The sequence below is a fragment of the Salmo trutta genome, chromosome 22, assembly GCF_901001165.1.
Source record: "Salmo trutta chromosome 22, fSalTru1.1, whole genome shotgun sequence".
In the NCBI taxonomy this organism is placed as follows: domain Eukaryota; kingdom Metazoa; phylum Chordata; class Actinopteri; order Salmoniformes; family Salmonidae; genus Salmo; species Salmo trutta.
In genome coordinates this window covers 43,156,385-43,178,884 of record NC_042978.1, presented here as the reverse complement: position 1 = coordinate 43,178,884, position 22,500 = coordinate 43,156,385, and the positions used below count along the sequence as shown (strand labels likewise).

The 22,500-nt window shown below is 48.5% G+C and overlaps 1 protein-coding gene across 1 annotated transcript in view; it reads right to left on the bottom strand.

The window, feature by feature from the left end:
• Positions 1-22,500, bottom strand: part of hmcn1 (hemicentin 1) — a 240,835-nt gene that overhangs the window by 141,432 nt on the left and 76,903 nt on the right. The window contains exons 7-11 of the mRNA XM_029706242.1: positions 20,219-20,325; positions 1,785-1,905; positions 1,174-1,452; positions 615-759; positions 218-339 (exon numbers count right to left, since the gene is read on the bottom strand). Of these exons, the coding sequence (XP_029562102.1) occupies positions 218-339; positions 615-759; positions 1,174-1,452; positions 1,785-1,905; positions 20,219-20,325 (774 nt within the window). The remainder of the gene's footprint in view (positions 1-217; positions 340-614; positions 760-1,173; positions 1,453-1,784; positions 1,906-20,218; positions 20,326-22,500) is intronic.

The following is a 22,500-nucleotide window of genomic DNA, read 5'->3' as shown; positions in this document are numbered from 1 at the left end:
TAAGATGGAGTCAGATATGTAGTTCTGAGAGTAAGATGGAGTCAGATATGTAGTTCTGAGAGTAAGATGGAGTCAGATACATAGTTCTGAGAGTAAGATGGAGTCAGGTATGTCGTTTTTGGTTCCCAGACCATTCTGCTTGACGTACACTGACTTGGCCTGTGTTGCCATAGAGATGACAGAGCGGTATGGGTCAGGGGTCAGGGGATGGTCCTACCTGAGACATCCAGGAAGGTTCGGGCGCGTCCTGTCCCAGCGTTGCTGATGGCGATGCACTCATAGAAGCCCTCATCCTTCAGAGTCACCTGGGCCAGCTCCCACAACGCATTGGCTGACTCCCTGCCAGAGGGACAGAGACACAAAACATTCACATACTGCACTGTGCCATGATGTGATTTAAGATCTAGAACAGGGAGATATTAGCGATTGGATGATGTGTGTAAAACTAGGAGCCCCCTATCTAGCTAATAATATGATGCTTATTGAATGCCTTCAGACTGTATTGGAAACGCCATTCATTTCACATGCTTCCATTTATCCTCCCTCTCCTTCTCCCCTCCCCTCCTTCGCCTCCCTCTCCCCTCCCCTCCCTCCCAAATAGTGTCCTATATTACCTGAAGAGCTGATCGACACCCAGGCTTTTCCCCTCCCTGGTGAAGCGCAGGGTGAAGGGGATGAGGCTGTCTACCTGGCAGGAGATGGTCCCTCTCTGCAGGTAGTACCCCGGGGTGGTGGGGGGCATCACAACCTTAGGTGCATCTGGCAGGGGTTAGGGGTGGGACAGGGTAGGGCAAGAACGGACAAACATTGTTATTGTTAACATCCAGAACATGTACTAACATTGGGAACCCTAGTCTAAAACTATCCAGTGGGAAATATACAATAGAATTTATCTTAAACCACTAGTTAGCGGATAATTGATCAATCGCTATCAAAATTTGTATTCATGGCTGGAACTCTTCATTTGTATCAATTTGTATTTATAACTGCATTAAATATTTTCTTCTCGTCGCTAAAAATAATCACTAAGAAAACACTGAATTATCTGGGGGGAGGAGTCACTGGGGGGAGGGGGGGGGGGTCACTGGCTGCCTCCCAAATTCCTTATATAGTGTACTTCTTGACCAGAGCCCTTTGCCACTGACAAAACCACTGTTAGTGCAGGTAACTGACCAGGAACAATACTGGAAAAGGACACACTGGAGACCCTCTGGAACAGGAAGCCGTCCTTGTCATAACCTGTGACCCGCAGGAAGAAGGCCTCTTTCGGCGGGACAAACTCTGTGATGTTCCAGATGGTTCCTGTCAGGGGACTTCCCGTCCCAGTGTTGGGATAGTACCGCACTGGGAGGGTCTTAATCACACCGCCTGTGATTGATACAAGCTCCAGCCTATCAGCTCGCGCCGGATGGGACAGCCCTGTGGTGTTCAGCAGGATGTAAGTGGCGATACCTGGAGAGAGGGAGGGAGGGAGGTTAGGATAGATGGAGGGAGGTAGGGAGGGAGGGAGGGGGATGGGGGAGAAAGGGGGAGAAAGAGGGAGGTTAGGTGACGACAATGAGAGGATGATAAGAATAGTGTCAAATTTGTCCGATTCATAAATCTCCAAATAATTTGAAAAAACGAATACCTAATATCCTTGAAACTTAAACATGAAATTAAGCTAAGGTAAAGCACACAAAAGATAGCTATTTTTCCAAAAGGTAATATCCCACCATTTCCAGTCAAACTAAAGGAGCAGGTGTGTGATGGTACAACGATGTGGGTCACGTGACCTTACTGACCTTGAACCGGCCGGCTGGAGGTCATCTTGAAGTCCAGAGTGGGCTTCCTGGAAAATCCGGCCCGGAAATCGATGGTGCTGACTCCTGAGATTCGGACTGAGTGTCTGCCCTCGCTAGACGTCTGGGGAGTGGGGAAATAGGTCAAAGGTTAGAATCATCTTTGTTCAGATTAGATTCTATTAGAGCAGTGATATTCAAAGTCAGGGTTGCGGGGGAACTGCAATGGGGTCGCTAAAATCTCTATATACACCATACCGTTCAAAAGTTTGGGGCCTTAAATTTTTTTTACAAAATAAATAAATAAAACTTAGAAATGTCATTATTTTTTAAAGAAAATCAAATGTTTTGTCCATTAAAATAACATCAAATTGATCAGAAATACAGTGCAGACATTGTAAATTACTATTGTAGCTGGAAACAGCTGATTTTTAATGGAATACTTCCATTGGCACATTATCAGCAACCATCACTCCTGTGTTCCAATGGCACATTCTTTTATTTAACTAGGCAAGTCAGTAAATAACAAATTCTTATTTTCAATGACAGCCTAGGAACAGAGGATTAACGGCCTTGTTCAGGGGCAGAACAACAGATTTTTACCTTGTCTCCTGAGGGATTTGATCTTGCAACCTTTCGGTTACTAGTCCAATGCTCTAACCATTAGGCTACCTGCCACCACATCAGCCAATCAACGTTGTGTTACCTAATCCAAGTTTATCATTTTAAAAGGCTAATTGATCATTAGAAAACCCTTTTGCAATTACGTTAGCACACCTGAAAACTGTTGTTCTGATTAAAGAAGCAATAAAACTGGCCTTCTTTAGACTAGTTGAGTATCTGGAGCATCAGCATTTGTGGGTTTGATTACAGGCTCAAAATGGCCAGAAACAAGGAACTTTCTTCTGAGACTCGTCAGTCTATTCTTGTTCTGAGAAATGAAGGCTATTCCATGTGAGAAATTGCCAAGAAACTGAAGATCCCATACAAGGCTTTGCAATACTCCCTTCACAGAACAGCGCAAACTGGCTCTAACCAGAATTGAAAGAGGAGTGGGAGGCCCCGGTGCACAACTGAGCAAGAGGACAAGTACATTAGAGTGTCTAGTTTGAGAAACAGACGCCTCACAAGTCCTCAACTGGCTGCTTCATTAAATAGTACCCGCAAAACACCAGTCTCAACGTCAACAGTGAAGAGGTGACTCCGGGATGCTGGCCTTCTAGACAGAGTTGCAAAGAAAAAGACATATCTCAAACTGGCCAATAAAAAGAAAAGATTAAGATGGGCAAAAGAACACAGACACTGGACAGAGGAAGATTGGAAAAAATTGTTATGGACAGACAAATCTAAGTTTGAGGTGTTCGGATCACAAAGAAGAACATTCGTGAGGCGCAGAAAAAATGAAAAGATGCCATCTGTCAAGCATAGTGGAGACAATGTGATGGTCTGGGAGTGCTTTGATGATGATAAAGTGGGAGATTTGTATAGGGTAAAAGAGATCTTGAAGAAGGAAGGCTATCACTACATTTTGCAACGCCATGCCATACCCTGTGGACTTGACCGTATGGTACGTAAGAAGTGCCCATCAAGCCAATCCAACTTGTGCGAGGTGCTTCAGGAAGCATGGGGTGAAATCTCTTCAGATTACCTCAACAAATTGACAACTAGAATGCCAAAGGTCTGCAAGGTTGTAATTGCTGCAAATGGAGGACTCTTTGACGAAAGCTAAATTTGAAGGACACAATTATTATTTCAAATAGAAATCATTATTTATAACCTTGTCAATGTCTTGACTGTATTTCCTATTCATTTTGCAACTCATTTCATGTATGTTTTCATGGAAAACAAGGGCATTTCTAAGTGACCCCAAACTTTTGAACGGTAGTATATATATGTATTTTTTTTTGGGGGGGGCAAAATATTAAGAGTACAGATTATTGTATGGGGCAATATACAAACGTATTTGAAAAAGATAATTTGATAAGAGATGAAAATGCAATGAATTGAAGGTTATTTGTTGATGTTAAAATCTAAATGTACAGATTTTAAGGTTGTGTCATTAGATTTGTGGAATGGTCGCAATAAATTATTATGGGAAAAAATTGTGTCCCCTGAGATTCTGGCAAAAAAAATGGGTCCCAGCTTAAAGAGTTTGAATACCACTGTATTAGAGTGTTGTTTGTGATGTGATGTGGGATCACACACAATGACAATGTCTGCATCTGTATCCTAAACCTACTGTATACAGTGGTTTGTCTCATACAAGACAAGTTTAGAATTCATCACAATAGAGTTGATAAAAAGGAGCAGGGTTTCATGATGATGTCACTAAACACTGGTTAGGAGCAGGGTTTCATGATGATGTCACTAAACACTGGTTAGGAGCATGGTTTCATGATGATGTCACTAAACACTGGTTAGGAGCATGGTTTCATGATGATGTCACTAAACACTGGTTAGGAGCATGGTTTCATGATGATGTCACTAAACACTGGACACTGGTTAGGAGCATGGTTTCATGATGATGTCACTAAACACTGGTTAGGAGCATGGTTTCATGATGATGTCACTAAACACTGGTTAGGAGCATGGTTTCATGATGATGTCACTAAACACTGGTTAGGAGCAGGGTTTCATGATGATGTCACTAAACACTGGTTAGGAGCATGGTTTCATGGTGATGTCACTAAACACTGGTTAGGAGCAGGGTCTCATGATGATGTCACTAAACACTGGTTAGGAGCAGGGTTTCATGATGATGTCACTAAACACTGGTTAGGAGCAGGGTCTCATGATGATGTCACTAAACACTGGTTAGGAGCAGGGTTTCATGATGATGTCACTAAACACTGGTTAGGAGCATGGTTTCATGATGATGTCACTAAACACTGGTTAGGAGCATGGTTTCATGGTGATGTCACTAAACACTGGTTAGGAGCAGGGTTTCATGATGATGTCACTAAACACTGGTTAGGAGCATGGTTTCATGGTGATGTCACTAAACACTGGTTAGGAGCAGGGTCTCATGATGATGTCACTAAACACTGGTTAGGAGCAGGGTTTCATGATGATGTCACTAAACACTGGTTAGGAGCAGGGTCTCATGATGATGTCACTAAACACTGGTTAGGAGCAGGGTTTCATGATGATGTCACTAAACACTGGTTAGGAGCATGGTTTCATGATGATGTCACTAAACACTGGTTAGGAGCATGGTTTCATGATGATGTCACTAAACACTGGTTAGGAGCAGGGTCTCATGATGATGTCACTAAACACTGGTTAGGAGCAGGGTTTCATGATGATGTCACTAAACACTGGTTAGGAGCAGGGTCTCATGATGATGTCACTAAACACTGGTTAGGAGCAGGGTTTCATGATGATGTCACTAAACACTGGTTAGGAGCAGGGTCTCATGATGATGTCACTAAACACTGGTTAGGAGCAGGGTTTCATGATGATGTCACTAAACACTGGTTAGGAGCAGGGTTTCATGATGATGTCACTAAACACTGGTTAGGAGCAGGGTCTCATGATGATGTCTCTAAACTTGGTCTGCTTAAGCCATCACCACAGTTATTCAAATATGTTATGACCGTTTCTAAAGTTAGAACATAACAATGTGATAAGCTTAGGAAGGCTGTGCCGGTATGGTGGACCCAAGATTGCTGTGCCGGTATGGTGGATCCAAGATGGCTGTGCCGGTATGGTGGATCCAAGATGGCTGTGCTGGTATTTTGGATCCAAGATGGCTGTGACGGTATGGTTTATCCAAGATGGCTGTGCCGGTATGGTGGATCCAAGATTGCTGTGCCGGTATGGTGGATCCAAGATTGCTGTGCCGGTATGGTGGATCCAAGATTGCTGTGCCGGTATGGTGGATCCAAGATTGCTGTGCCGGTATGGTGGATCCAAGATTGCTGTGCCGGTATGGTGGATCCAAGATTGCTGTGCCGGTATGGTGGATCCAAGATGGTTGTGCCGGTATGGTGGATCCAAGATTGATGTGCCGGTATGGTGGATCCAAGATGGCTGTGCTGGTATTTTGGATCCAAGATGGCTGTGCTGGTATGGTTGATCCAAGATGGCTGTGCCGGTATGGTGGATCCAAGGTGGCTCTGCCGGTATGGTTGATCCAAAATGGCTGTGCCGGTATGGTTGATCCAAGATGGCTGTGCCGGTATGGTGGATCTAAGATGGCTGTGCCGGTATGGTGGATCCAAGATGGCTGTGCCAGTATGGTGGATCCAAGATGGCTGTGCCAGTATGGTGGATCTAAGATGGCTCTGCCGGTATGGTGGATCTAAGATGGCTCTGCCGGTATGGTGGATCCAAGATGGCTGTGCCGGTATTTTGGATCCAAGATGGTTGTGCCGGTATGGTGGATGCAAGATGGCTGTGCCGGTATGGTGGATGCAAGATGGCTGTGCCGGTATGTTTGATCCAAGATGGCTGCGCCAGTATGGTTGATCCAAGATGGCTATGCCTGTATGGTTAAACCAAAATGGCTGTGCCATTATGGTGGATCCAAGATGGCTGTGCCGGTATGGTTGATCCAAGTTGGCTGTGCCAGAATGATTATGATCATGTCTCCAATTCAAGAGAAGCCAAAGCTTTTACATCAAATTGAACACCATTTTCCAACAAGACTGTGTACTTTGGGCAACATCCGAGGATCAAAATAATAATACTTTGTATTTTCAGCCAATTTGTGTAAAGCAGAGTTCCCCAAGTTGATCTTGGAGTGAACTATGACTACGGAGGGAAGTATGGCAGCCATTTCCACTTGTATAAACAAGACATTTACAGTGACTGAAGTGAGAGAAAGAGTATCAGTCTGTCAAGCCCTGACATTGAAAAATGCCTATGATGATTTAAAGCAACATCTACAATTCCCCAACAACATGATCTTTCAGTCTGTCTGTCAGTCAGTCAGTGGCGCTTTAATTTGACAAACATGAGGACTATAATCAGGGAGAAGATGAGCTGGCGTTATGGGCTCTTCATTATACTGCAGCTCTTTGAAGCAGGCCTCAAATAAACACTTAGTCATTACATTGAAATAAAGGTTGGTGAAACGGGGAAAATCCTCACCTTTACACGCAAAAGAGTTCACTGTAGTCTAGTCAGTATCAGTAACAATGACAACTCTTATAGAAAGAGATATACTGATATACTGTCTAACCATAAAGAAAATGACTTGACTACTTTTCCAAGAAGATGATGAATATCAATGCATCAATACATCTTCCTCACACTCCAACCAAACCAAGGCTATTGAGAGGATGTACAAGTCTGGCAAATGTCTTCACCATTCAGAGGCCATTCAAAGGAGTGTGTGGGTGGCAATATCCAGCTCAATGGGGAATGTCACAAAGCAAATGGCTTAAAGCACAATCCCCGTTGTGACCGTTAAAGTGGTCTAATAGTGGCTGTAGAGCAACACACTGGGCAGAGCCACAGCAGGGCTTTAGTGGGCAGACGACAGGGTCATAAAATAGAGCCTATAGTATAAAGAGGCTGAAATCAGCCCCTACCACATCACACACAGCCCCTACCCCATCACACACAGCCCCTACCCCATCACACACAGCCCCTACCCATCACACACAGCCCCTACCCCATCACACACAGCCCCTACCCCATCACACACAGCCCCTACCCATCACACACAGCCCCTACCCCATCACACACAGCCCTTAACCCATCACACACAGCCCCTACCCCATCACACACAGCCCCTACCCCATCACACACAGCCCCTACCCCATCACACACAGCCCTTAACCCATCACACACAGCCCCTACCCATCACACACAGCCCCTACCCCATCACACACAGCCCTTAACCCATCCCACACAGCCCCTACCCCATCACACACAGCCCCTACCCCATCACACACAGCCCCTACCCATCACACACAGCCCCTACCCCATCACACACAGCCCCTACCCCATCACACACAGCCCCTACCCCATCACACACAGCCCCTACCCTATCACACACAGCCCCTACCCATCACACACAGCCCCTACCCATCACACACAGCCCCTACCCCATCACACACAGCCCCAACCTCAACCCCATCACACACAGCCCCTACCCCATCACACACAGCCCCTTCCCCATCACACACAGCCCCTACCCCATCACACACAGCCCCTACCCCATCACACACAGCCCCTACCCCATCACACACAGCCCCAACCTCAACCCCATCACACACAGCCCCTTCCCCATCACACACAGCCCCTTCCCCATCACACACAGCCCCTACCCCATCACACACAGCCCCTACCCATCACACACAGCCCCTACCATATCACACACAGCCCTTAACCCATCACACACAGCCCCTACCCCATCACAAACAGCCCCACCTCAACCCCATCACACACAGCCCCTACCCCATCACACACAGCCCCTACCCCATCACACACAGCCCCTACCCCATCACACACAGCCCCTACCCCATCACACACAGCCCCTTCCCCATCACACACAGCCCCTACCACATCACACACAGCCCCAACCCCAACCCCATCACACACAGCCCCTACTCCATCACACACAGCCCCTTCCCCATCACACACAGCCCCTACCCATCACACACAGCCCCTACCCCTGCCCCATCAAACAGAAACCCTACCCCATCACACACAGCCCCTACCCCATCACACACAGCCCCTACCCCATCACACACAGCCCCTACCACATCACACACAGCCCCTACCCCATCACACACAGCCCCTACCCCATCACACACAGCCCCTACCCCATCACACACAGCCCCTACCACTGCCCCATCACACACAGCTCCTACCCCATCACACACAGCCCCTACACCATCACACACAGCCCCAACCCCATCACACACAGCCCCAACCCCATCACACACAGCCCTTAACCCATCACACACAGCCCCTACCACTGCCCCATCACTCACAGCCCCTACTCCATCACACACAGCCCCTACCCCATCACACACAGCCCCTACCACTGCCCCATCACTCACAGCCCCTACCCCATCACACACAGCCCCTACCCCATCACACACAGCCCCTACCCCATCACACACAGCCCTTAACCCATCACACACAGCCCCACCCATCACACACAGCCCCTACCACTGCCCCATCACTCACAGCCCCTACCCCATCACACACAGCCCCTACCCCATCACACACAGCCCCTACCACTGCCCCATCACTCACAGCCCCTACCCCATCACACACAGCCCCTACCCCATGACACACAGCCCCTACCCCATCACACACAGCCCTTAACCCATCACACACAACCCCACCCCATCACACACAGCCCCTACCACTGCCCCATCACTCACAGCCCCTACCCCATCACACACAGCCCCTACCCCATCACACACAGCCCCTACCACTGCCCCATCACTCACAGCCCCTACCCCATCACACACAGCCCCTACCACATCACACACAGCCCCTACCACTGCCCCATCACTCACAGCCCCTACCCCATCACACACAGCCCCTACCCCATCACACACAGCCCCTCCACTGCCCCATCACTCACAGCCCCTACCCCATCACACACAGCCCCTACCACATCACACACAGCCCCTACCACTGCCCCATCACTCACAGCCCCTACCCCATCACACACAGCCCCTACCCCATCACACACAGCCCCTCCACTGCCCCATCACTCACAGCCCCTACCCATCACACACAGCCCCTACCCCATCACACACAGCCCCAACCTCAATCCCATCACACACAGCCCCTACCCCATCACACACAGCCCCTTCCCCATCACACACAGCCCCTTCCCCATCACACACAGCCCCTACCCCATCACACACAGCCCCTACCCCATCACACACAGCCCCTACCATATCACACACAGCCCTTAACCCATCACACACAGCCCCTACCCCATCACAAACAGCCCCAACCTCAACCCCATCACACACAGCCCCTACCCCATCACACACAGCCCCTACCCCATCACACACAGCCCCTACCCCATCACACACAGCCCCTACCCCATCACACACAGCCCCTTCCCCATCACACACAGCCCCTACCACATCACACACAGCCCCAACCCCAACCCCATCACACACAGCCCCTACTCCATCACACACAGCCCCTTCCCCATCACACACAGCCCCTACCCATCACACACAGCCCCTACCCCTGCCCCATCAAACAGAAACCCTACCCCATCACACACAGCCCCTACCCCATCACACACAGCCCCTACCCCATCACACACAGCCCCTACCACATCACACACAGCCCCTACCCCATCACACACAGCCCCTACCCCATCACACACAGCCCCTACCCCATCACACACAGCCCCTACCACTGCCCCATCACACACAGCCCCTACCCCATCACACACAGCCCCTACACCATCACACACAGCCCCAACCCCATCACACACAGCCCCAACCCCATCACACACAGCCCTTAACCCATCACACACAGCCCCTACCACTGCCCCATCACTCACAGCCCCTACTCCATCACACACAGCCCCTACCCCATCACACACAGCCCCTACCACTGCCCCATCACTCACAGCCCCTACCCCATCACACACAGCCCCTACCCCATCACACACAGCCCCTACCCCATCACACACAGCCCTTAACCCATCACACACAGCCCCACCCATCACACACAGCCCCTACCACTGCCCCATCACTCACAGCCCCTACCCCATCACACACAGCCCCTACCCCATCACACACAGCCCCTACCACTGCCCCATCACTCACAGCCCCTACCCCATCACACACAGCCCCTACCCCATGACACACAGCCCCTACCCCATCACACACAGCCCTTAACCCATCACACACAACCCCACCCCATCACACACAGCCCCTACCACTGCCCCATCACTCACAGCCCCTACCCCATCACACACAGCCCCTACCCCATCACACACAGCCCCTACCACTGCCCCATCACTCACAGCCCCTACCCCATCACACACAGCCCCTACCACATCACACACAGCCCCTACCACTGCCCCATCACTCACAGCCCCTACCCCATCACACACAGCCCCTACCCCATCACACACAGCCCCTCCACTGCCCCATCACTCACAGCCCCTACCCCATCACACACAGCCCTTAACCCATCACACACAGCCCTTAACCCATCACACACAGCCCCTTCCCCATCACACACAGCTCCTACCCCATCACACACAGCCCCTGCCCCTACCCCAGCAGGACAGACTTCCCTTACCCCAGCAGGACAGACTGCCCTTACCCCAGTAGGACAGACTACCCCTAGCCTAGTAGGACACACTGCCTCTACCCCAGTAGGACACACTGCCCCTACCCCAGATTGACAGATTGACCCTACCCCAGCAGGACAGATTTCCCCTACCCCAGCAGGACAGACTGCCTCTACCCCAGCAGGACAGACTGCCTCTACCCCAGTCGGATACACTGCCCCTACCCCAGCTTGACAGATTGCCCCTACCCCAGTAGGACAGATTTCCCCTACCCCAGCAGGACAGATTTCCCCTACCCCAGTAGGACAGATTTCCCCTACCCCAGCAGGACAGACTTCCCCTACCCCAGTAGGACAGATTTACCCTACCCCAGCAGGACAGACTTCTCCTACCCCAGCAGGACAGATTTCCCCTACCCCAGCAGGACAGACTTCCCCTACCCCAGCAGGACATATTTCCCCCTACCCCAGCAGGACAGACTGCTCCTACCCCAGTAGGACAGATATCCCCTACCCCAGCAGGACAGATTTCCCCTACCCCAGTAGGACAGATTTCTCCTACCCCAGCAGGACAGACTTCCCCTACCCCAGCAGGACATATTTCCCCTACCCCAGCAGGACAGACTTCCCCTACCCCAGCAGGACATATTTCCCCTACCCCAGCAGGACAGACTGCTCCTACCCCAGTAGGACAGATTTACCCTACCCCAGCAGGACAGACTTCTCCTACCCCAGCAGGACAGATTTCTCCTACCCCAGTAGGACAGATTTACCCTACCCCAGCAGGACAGACTTCTCCTACCCCAGCAGGACAGATTTCCCCTACCCCAGCAGGACAGACTCCCCCTACCCCAGCAGGACATATTTCTCCTACCCCAGCAGGACAGACTGCTCCTACCCCAGTAGGACAGATTTCCCCTACCCCAGCAGGACAGACTTCCCCTACCCCAGCAGGACATATTTCCCCTACCCCAGCAGGACAGATTTCCCCTACCCCAGCAGGACAGACTTCCCCTACCCCAGCAGGACAGATTTCCCCTACCCCAGCAGGACAGACTTCCCCTACCCCAGCAGGACAGATTTCCCCTACCCCAGCAGGACAGACTGCTCCTACCCCAGCAGGACATATTTCCCCTACCCCAGCAGGACAGACTGCTCCTACCCCAGTAGGACAGATTTCCCCTACCCCAGCAGGACAGACTTCTCCTACCCCAGTAGGACAGATTACCCCTACCCCAGCAGGACAGATTGCCCCTGGAATGGACACACCCTTGGGAGGGGAAGCCATGGCAGTGCCGGGCTAAGTCCCACATCAAATCAAATTGTTGATTGGTCACATAGACATATTTATCAGATGTTACCCTATTGTCTTTATAGTGCAGTACTTTAGACCAGAGCCCTGGCTCCATTTGGGATGCAGTGAGACCCTGACAGTGCTACACTCAACTAATATGTCCCCAGGGGTCCTTATTAAGGGTTGCCCCTTGGATTTCCTGAATTAAGGTGAATACTGTACTAACTATCCTGTTAGCAACCAGTGTCAGGGTTTATTATGTGTTTTTTAAGTGCCGTCCACTGGCTTTGGTTGAAGGCTGATCTTCACACCTTCAGTTGGTCAGCAGCACCAGACACAGACTCTCATCAGCTATGAATCCAACCATGATCTGAAAAAATCCCCAGGACTCTCAGAAGGACATCTTGAAACACTGATCTGGCGTCAAACGGAAAAACATTCTTCATTCTCTTTTTTCCTCCTCTTTGTCTTCTTTGGCAAGAGAAGTCCAGTCCTGGAGTCACTAAAAGATACAGTCCTGCTGCTGTCCCCTGCTTCTTTTACTAATCAATGTGTTCTCTGAGCTCCGAGAGGACCGGTGCTGCTGCCGTCTCCAGAGCAGAGCACAGAGCGAGAGATGGAACGGGACAGGCAGGCTGCCACTGCAGCTATCCCTCAGGGTTGTTCGCATACTTTTCAAGTTACAACCTTCCTGAACTATTATCATGGGCCATAAAACACCACGCAGTATGAAGCCAAGACGTGCTCATTGCTAAGGTCAGGAGATAGCTAAGGAGACCAACCTGGTGTATCCCTGGGAGAGGAAAGCACACACACACACACTCCTGGAACAAATATCTAAGTGAGTGTCTGGATATCCAAGGTGGAACAAGGGAGGGCAAGGGCAGGTTGTGATGGAGAGGGACAGGTTGTGATGGAGGGGAACAGGTTGTGATGGAAGGGAACAGGTTGTGATTGGGGGGGGGGGTGATGTGAACCAGCACCCAATTAAAGACAGATTAAAAAGGATCAAACTTTTTCACACACAATCTATGCCCATGGCCTCCACTAAGGTGTCATGGTCCATTACCATGACTGAACCACACAGCATGGCACAAGCATAGAAATCCCCTCAAAACTATTCACCTAAACCCATTGGATGACCTGGGAAACACTGTTTTTTGTTTGTGGGCAGTGGGGAAAAGGTCCACATTCTTTCAGGTGAACTCTGTGTGTGGGGGAGGGGGGGACCAACTAGCAACTAAAATTAGTGTCCAGTGTTTCCAGATTATTTCTATTAAATGTGATTACAATAATGAATTACAATATGAATTAAATAGTTTTCCTTCCAAAACAAGGTAATTAATTATGTAAAAAGCTGCTTTTCTGTGTTGGATTGGTGTGGGCGTATCACAACAACAGAATGGTGTGGGCGTATCACAACAACAGAATGGTGTGGACGTACCCCAACAACAGAATGGTGTGGGCGTACCACAACAACAGAATGGTGTGGGCGTACCACAACAACAGAATGGTGTGGGCGTACCCCAACAACAGAATGGTGTGGGCGTACCCCAACAACAGAATGGTGTGGGTGTACCCCAACAACAGAATGGTGTAGACGTACCACAACAACAGAATGGTGTGGGCGTACCCCAACAACAGAATGGTGTGGGCGTACCACAACAACAGAATGGTGTGGGCGTATCACAACAACAGAATGGTGTGGGCGTATCACAACAACAGAATGGTGTGGACGTACCCCAACAACAGAATGGTGTGGGCGTACCCCAACAACAGAATGGTGTGGACGTACCCCAACAACAGAATGGTGTGGGCGTACCACAACAACAGAATGGTGTGGGCGTATCACAACAACAGAATGGTGTGGGCGTATCACAACAACAGAATGGTGTGGACGTACCCCAACAACAGAATGGTGTGGACGTACCACAACAACAGAACGGTGTGGGCGTATCACAACAACAGAACGGTGTGGACGTACCACAACAACAGAATGGTGTGGGCGTACCCCAACAACAGAATGGTGTGGACGTACCTCAACAACAGAATGGTGTGGGCGTACCACAACAACAGAATGGTGTGGGCGTACCACAACAACAGAATGGTGTGGGCGTACCCCAACAACAGAATGGTGTGGGCGTACCCCAACAACAGAATGGTGTGGACGTACCACAACAACAGAATGGTGTGGGCGTACCCCAGCAACAGAATGGTGTGGACGTACCCCAACAACAGAATGGTGTGGATGTACCACAACAACAGAATGGTGTGGGCGTACCCCAACAACAGAATGGTGTGGGCGTACCACAACAACAGAATGGTGTGGACGTACCACAACAACAGAATGGTGTGGACGTACCCCAACAACAGAATGGTGTGGGTGTACCACAACAACAGAATGGTGTGGGCGTACCACAACAACAGAATGGTGTGGACGTACCCCAACAACAGAATGGTGTGGACGTACCCCAACAACAGAATGGTGTGGACGTACCACAACAACAGAATGGTGTGGGCGTACCCCAACAACAGAATGGTGTGGGCGTATCACAACAACAGAATGGTGTGGATGTACCCCAACAACAGAATGGTGTGGGCGTACCACAACAACAGAATGGTGTGGACGTACCCCAACAACAGAATGGTGTGGGCGTACCCCAACAACAGAATGGTGTGGACGTACCACAACAACAGAATGGTGTGGGCGTACCACAACAACAGAATGGTGTGGACGTACCCCAACAACAGAATGGTGTGGACGTACCCCAACAACAGAATGGTGTGGACGTACCCCAACAACAGAATGGTGTGGACGTACCACAACAACAGAATGGTGTGGATGTACCCCAACAACAGAATGGTGTGGATGTACCCCAACAACAGAATGGTGTGGATGTACCCCAACAACAGAATGGTGTGGATGTACCCCAACAACAGAATGGTGTGGACGTACCACAACAACAGAATGGTGTGGACGTACCACAACAACAGAATGGTGTGGATGTACCCCAACAACAGAATGGTGTGGACGTACCCCAACAACAGAATGGTGTGGGCGTACCCCAACAACAGAATGGTGTGGGCGTACCCCAACAACAGAATGGTGTGGATGTACCCCAACAACAGAATGGTGTGGGCGTACCCCAACAACAGAATGGTGTGGACGTACCCCAACAACAGAATGGTGTGGGCGTACCACAACAACAGAATGGTGTGGACGTACCCCAACAACAGAATGGTGTGGGCGTACCCCAACAACAGAATGGTGTGGACGTACCACAACAACAGAATGGTGTGGGCGTACCACAACAACAGAATGGTGTGGATGTACCCCAACAACAGAATGGTGTGGACGTACCACAACAACAGAATGGTGTGGATGTACCCCAACAACAGAATGGTGTGGACGTACCACAACAACAGAATGGTGTGGATGTACCCCAACAACAGAATGGTGTGGATGTACCCCAACAACAGAATGGTGTGGATGTACCCCAACAACAGAATGGTGTGGACGTACCCCAACAGAATGGTGTGGATGTACCCCAACAACAGAATGGTGTGGACGTACCCCAACAACAGAATGGTGTGGGCGTATCACAACAACAGAATGGTGTGGACGTACCCCAACAACAGAATGGTGTGGGCGTACCACAACAACAGAATGGTGTGGACGTACCCCAACAACAGAATGGTGTGGGCGTACCACAACAACAGAATGGTGTGGACGTATATTCTTTTTTTTTATTTGAACGATTATAAACGTAACCGCTGTCATTTGGTAATCCAAACTTTCATGACTGTCACAGCCCTACTCTTGAGACACTCTGGGAATGTCTGAACGGTTAAAGCGCTGTTAGGGGTAAAGCCTTGTCGGGTTGTGTTTAGACTGTGGAGGAAGAAGACAAAGCATATCAGAACTTTTCACCTTAGAGCCGCCATACTAAACCCAACCTAAAGCTCAGTTTATAATATACTTAGTTTAAAATAGACTTACCACAGTCAGAACAGTTACAGCGTGTTGTAAAACAGCATTTTTCACCGTCAAAACATGACGAAACACAGTCATCACACAGACAAATCCCAAAACAAAAGCATAGCCGTAACATTGAGTACAGCCAACAGCCCTAGCTAGCAGAGGCTAAACACCACCATTTCACTGCTCTGTCAGGGTTAAGTGAGACAGCTCAGCATGAGATTAACCTCTGGAAGACACAGCCGGTCAGAGAACGGAACAGATACCCCTAGAGATACATCAACCTCTAGTGAGTCAACCACAATACAGTCAGACCACTGGTCCACTGGTTCAACCTCCAGTCAACCACAGTCAGACTAGTCCACTGGTTCAACCTCTAGTCAACCACAATACAGTCAGACTAGTCCATTGGTTCAACCTCTAGTCAGCAGTGGCAGTGTAGCCTAGTGGTTGGAGCGTTGGACTAGTAACCGAAAGGTCGCAAGTTTAAATCCCCGATCTGACATGGTACAAATCTGTCATTCTGCCCCTGAACAAGGCAGTTAACCCACTGGCTGTCCTTGAAAATAAGAATTTGTTCTAAACTGACTTTACTTTTTTTTTTTAAACACAAATCAGTCAGCCTAGTCTATTGGTTCAACCTCTAGTCAACCATAACACAGTCAGACTAGTCCACTAGTCCACTGGTTCAACCTCAAGTCTACCACAGTCAGGCTAGTCCACTTGTTCCTCTATGTCAACCACAGTCAGGCTAGTCCACTTGTTCCTCTATGTCAACCACAGTCAGGCTAGTCCACTTGTACCTCTATGTCAACCACAGTCAGGCTAGTCCACTTGTTCCTCTATGTCAACCACAGTCAGGCTAGTCCACTTGTTCCTCTATGTCAACCACAGTCAGGCTAGTCCACTGGTTCCTCTATGTCAACCACAGTCAGGCTAGTCCACTTGTTCCTCTATGTCAACCACAGTCAGACTAGTCCACTTGTTCCTCTATGTCAACCACAGTCAGGCTAGTCCACTTGTACCTCTATGTCAACCACAGTCAGACTAGTCCACTTGTTCCTCTATGTCAACCACAGTCAGGCTAGTCCACTTGTTCCTCTATGTCAACCACAGTCAGGCTAGTCCACTTGTTCCTCTATGTCAACCACAGTCAGACTAGTCCACTGGTTCCTCTATGTCAACCACAGTCAGACTAGTCCACTTGTACCTCTATGTCAACCACAGTCAGGCTAGTCCACTTGTTCCTCTATGTCAACCACAGTCAGGCTAGTCCACTTGTTCCTCTATGTCAACCACAGTCAGACTAGTCCACTTGTTCCTCTATGTCAACCACAGTCAGGCTAGTCCACTTGTTCCTCTATGTCAACCACTACCAGTCTTTCTACTAGACTATTTCCAAGGCACAAACCAAAGGCCCCCAAAGCAACATTCTGGCCCTGACTTTCAATCACCAGTCAGTGGAAACCGTCAAGAGACCATCTCTTTTAGGCAGAGAGAAAGAGAGCTGGGCCTGGTATTCTCATCAGGCGTGAAATCCCTCTCCTTCCACAAGATTGCACACATACTAATCAGGTTTAAAGACTTACTCTGTGAACAAGAACATCTAAAAACACTCGTATAGTAAAACAACAGTAGTGTGGCTCTGAGCAGGGAAGTATGAGGTCATAGCGGCTAGTGGACTGGGGCTTGATGGGAGTAGGGGAGTGAGGGGCCAGAAAACAGAGAGACATGACATGAAAGGTGGATGGGAGTAGGGGAGTGAGGGGCCAGAAAACAGAGAGACATGACATGAAAGAGCCCGAGGAGTGATATGCAAGGACGCGGGGCGGTTCGGCCGGAACCATTGCCGCGACAACCTCAGTCAATAACAACACTTGACAAGAACCAAAACTCTGAAGAACGAAAAAATATACCTCTTGAGACTTCAGCCTCAACTACAGCAGCCAGATCTACAGAGAAATTGGTCATCAATCTGTCCGGCTCACTGCTCAGACCGTATACCACCACCCCACCCAACTAAACTCCCACCTCAGGAGGCTAGTCCACCCAGGGAGGAAGGACGCCATCTTTCCTTACATCCCTCTTTTTCATAAATCATCCCTGGCTGCAAACACAGTACACAGAACACAGCAATGGCTACGACAGTGGCTAGAACAGTGGCTAAGACAGTGGCTAAGACATGTAGGACAGTGGCTAAGACATGTAGGACAGTGGCTAGGACATGTAGGACAGTGGCTAGGACATGAAGGACAGTGGCTAGGACATGTAGGACAGTGGCTAGGACAGTGGCTAGGACATGTAGGACAGTGGCGAGGAGAATGCCTAGGGCATGTAGGACAGTGGCTAGGACAGTGGCTAGGAGAGTGGCTAGGACATGTAGGACAGTGGCAAGGAAATTGGCTAGGACATGTAGGACAGTGGCTAGGACATGTAGGACAGTGGCTAGGACATGTAGGACAGTGGCTAGGACATGTAGGACAGTGGCTAGGACAGTGGAAAGGACATGTAGGACAGTGGCTAGGACATGTAGGACAGTGGATAGGACATGTAGGACAGTATATAGGACATGGAGAACAGTGGCTAGGATATGTAGGATATTGGCTAGGACATGTAGGACAGTGGCTAGGACATGTAGGACAGTGGCTAGGACATGTAGGACGGTGGCTAGGACATGTAGGACAGTGGCTAGGACATGTAGGACAGTGGCTAGGACAGTGGCTAGGACATGTAGGACGGTGGCTAGGACATGTAGGACAGTGGATAGGACATGTACGACAGTGGCTAGGATATGTAGGATATTGGCTAGGACATGTAATATATTGGCTAAGACATGTAGTACAGTGGCTAGGACAGTGGCTAGGACATTGAAAGTGGCCCCACAGGAGCCTTCAGAGACTAAACAGCGTCCCTCACGTCCACTCCTCATACGACAACAAATCACTCAGGTAAAAATGTGTGTCTTTTCCTGTCTGACAGCGTTGACATTATGGGCACCCTGCTTTGCGTCTCTGTTTGCGCTCACCTCACAGCAAGTGGGCAGGGCCCTGAAATACATTCCATTGGCCCTGGAACCCAACACAAGAACTGAACACTGGAACCCAACACTAGAACCCAACACTGAAACTGAACACTGGAACCCAACACTGAAACTGAACACTGGAACCCAACACTGAAACCCAACACTGAAACTAAACACTAGAACCCAACACTGAAACTGAACACTGGAACCCAACACTGAAACTGAACACTGAAACCCAAAACTGAAACCCAACACTGAAACCCAACACTGGAACCCAACACTGGAACCCAACTCTGAAACTGAACACTGAAACCCAAAACTGAAACCCAACACTGAAACCCAACACTGGAACCCAACACTGGAACCCAACTCTTGAACTCAACACCAGAACCCAATTCTAAAACCCAACACTGAAACCCAACACTGGAAATGAACACTGGGGGCCCTTAACAGGCAGGACAGGAAATACATGACATGGCATGGCACAAAACAAACACACATTATGACCATGTATCCATTTTCATCAATCAGTCCATCAGACCGTCAGACCGTCAGACCGCTACGGAGAGCCAACTCTGAAGAATAAAGAATGTCTTCTTCTCTATCATTCCAGTCTTACAGTAGGTCAGCAGACAGATGCTTTAACCGAAGCATGGCTTATCAATTACATCTGCACACCTTGATGTATTACTGTAGTAATTCAGGTTAAGTGTCTTGCTCAAGGGACCAGCGGCAGTAGCATGCAGCCTCCTGGGTGTGTGCTGATCGGTAGGCCATACCGCTGACCTATAAAAGTCATTTTTTACAACTACTCCAGCTTACTTTAAGCGTGAGAGAGGAAATCCAAAAATATTTTGGACAAACATTTCCGTGTGAGGAATGAGGAATTTATTATTGTTTACCTTAATGGACCACATTCCAGGCTCCGGGTCCTTGATGTTGACAACCCTGGCAGAGTTAGGAATGTGCAGGAGTTCCGTCAGACCATCGCTCTTCCCGACGAGCTTCCCTGTTTGGAAATACATTTACATTTTCTTTGCAGCCAAACAAACCCAACAAACTTCATCATCTCAGAGCTAAAACAATAGAATTGAACTCATCAAACTAATATTGAGCTGAAATCAAATCAAATTGTATTTGTCACATGCGCCGAATACAACTTTACGTGAAATGCTTGCTTACGAGCCCTTCCCAACAAGGCAAAGTTAAAAAATAATAATAAAATACAAATAGTAACACAAGAGGAATAAAATACAAAATGGATCTATATACTGTGCAGGGAGTACCAGTACCAGATCATTGTGCAGGGGTACGAGGTATTTGAGGTAGATATGTACATGAAGGCAGGGTAAAGTGACTAAGCATCAGGATAGACAATAACAATGTATTTGAGGTAGATATGTACATGAAGGCAGGGTAAAGTGACTAAGCATCAGGATAGACAATAACAATGTATTTGAGGTAGATATGTACATGAAGGCAGGGTAAAGTGACTAAGCATCAGGGTAGACAATAACAAGGTATTTGAGGTAGATATGTACATGAAGGCAGGGTAAAGTGACTAAGCATCAGGGTAGACAATAACAAGGTATTTGAGGTAGATATGTACATGAAGGCAGGGTAAAGTGACTAAGCATCAGGGTAGACAATAACAAGGTATTTGAGGTAGATATGTACATGAAGGCAGGGTAAAGTGACTAAGCATCAGGATAGACAATAACAAGGTATTTGAGGTAGATATGTACATGAAGGCAGGGTAAAGTGACTAAGCATCAGGGTAGACAATAACAAGGTATTTGAGGTAGATATGTACATGAAGGCAGGGTAAAGTGACTAAGCATCAGGATAGACAATAACAAGGTATTTGAGGTAGATATGTACATGAAGGCAGGGTAAAGTGACTAAGCATCAGGGTAGACAATAACAAGGTATTTGAGGTAGATATGTACATGAAGGCAGGGTAAAGTGACTAAGCATCAGGATAGACAATAACAAGGTATTTGAGGTAGATATGTACATGAAGGCAGGGTAAAGTGACTAAGCATCAGGATAGACAATAACAAGGTATTTGAGGTAGATATGTACATGAAGGCAGGGTAAAGTGACTAAGCATCAGGATAGACAATAACAAGGTATTTGAGGTAGATATGTACATGAAGGCAGGGTAAAGTGACTAGGCATCAGGATAGATAATAATAAGGTATTTGAGGTAGATATGTACATGAAGGCAGGGTAAAGTGACAAGGCATCAAGATAGATCATATTAAGAGTAAAATAAAGAACAGACTAGCAGCAGCAAATGGAGAGTGTAAAAGTATGTGTGTGTTTTATGTGTGTGTGTGTGTGTGTGTGTGTGTGTGTGTGTGTGTGTGTGTGTGTGTGTGTGTGTGTGTGTGTGTGTGTGTGTGTGTGTGTGTGTGTACTGTGAATGTGAATGTATGTGTGTGGGTTTTGTGTGAGTGTTAATGTAGTGTGTACGAGTGTGTATATAGTATATACACTAAGTGTACAAAACATTAGGAACACCTTCCTAATATTGAGTTGCACCGCCCCAGTTGAACAAGAAAAACCCAGCAGCGTTTCAGTTCTTGACATAAACCGGTGCACCTGGCACCTATTACCATACCCCGTTTAAAAGGCACTTAAATCTTTTGCCTTGCCATGTCTCAATTGTCTCAAGGCTAAAAAATGTTTATTTAACCTGCCTCCTCCCCTTCATTTACACTAATTGAAGTATATTTAACAGTTGACATCAATAAGGGATCATAGCTTTCACCTGGATTCACCTGGTCAGTCTATGTCATGGAAAGAGCAGGTGTTCATAATGTTTGTACCCTCAGTGTATAGTCTTGTGAATGCATATAGTCAGTGGATAATAGGGTCAGCGCAGATAGTCCGGGTATCCATTTAATGAACTATCTAGTAGCCTTATGGCTATTTAGCAGTCTATTGGCTTGGGGGTAGAAGCTGTCTCAGAGCCTGTTGGTCCGAGAGCTCATGCTCTGGTACCATTTGCCAGATGGTAACAGAGTGAACAGTCTTTGGACATTTTTCAGGCATTCCTCTGACACTGCCTGATATATCACCTTTGAGAGCATCCTGACCGGTTGCATCACCGCCTGGTACGGCAACTGCTCAGCATCTGACCGTATTGCGCTACAGAGGGTAGTGCGTACAGCCCAGT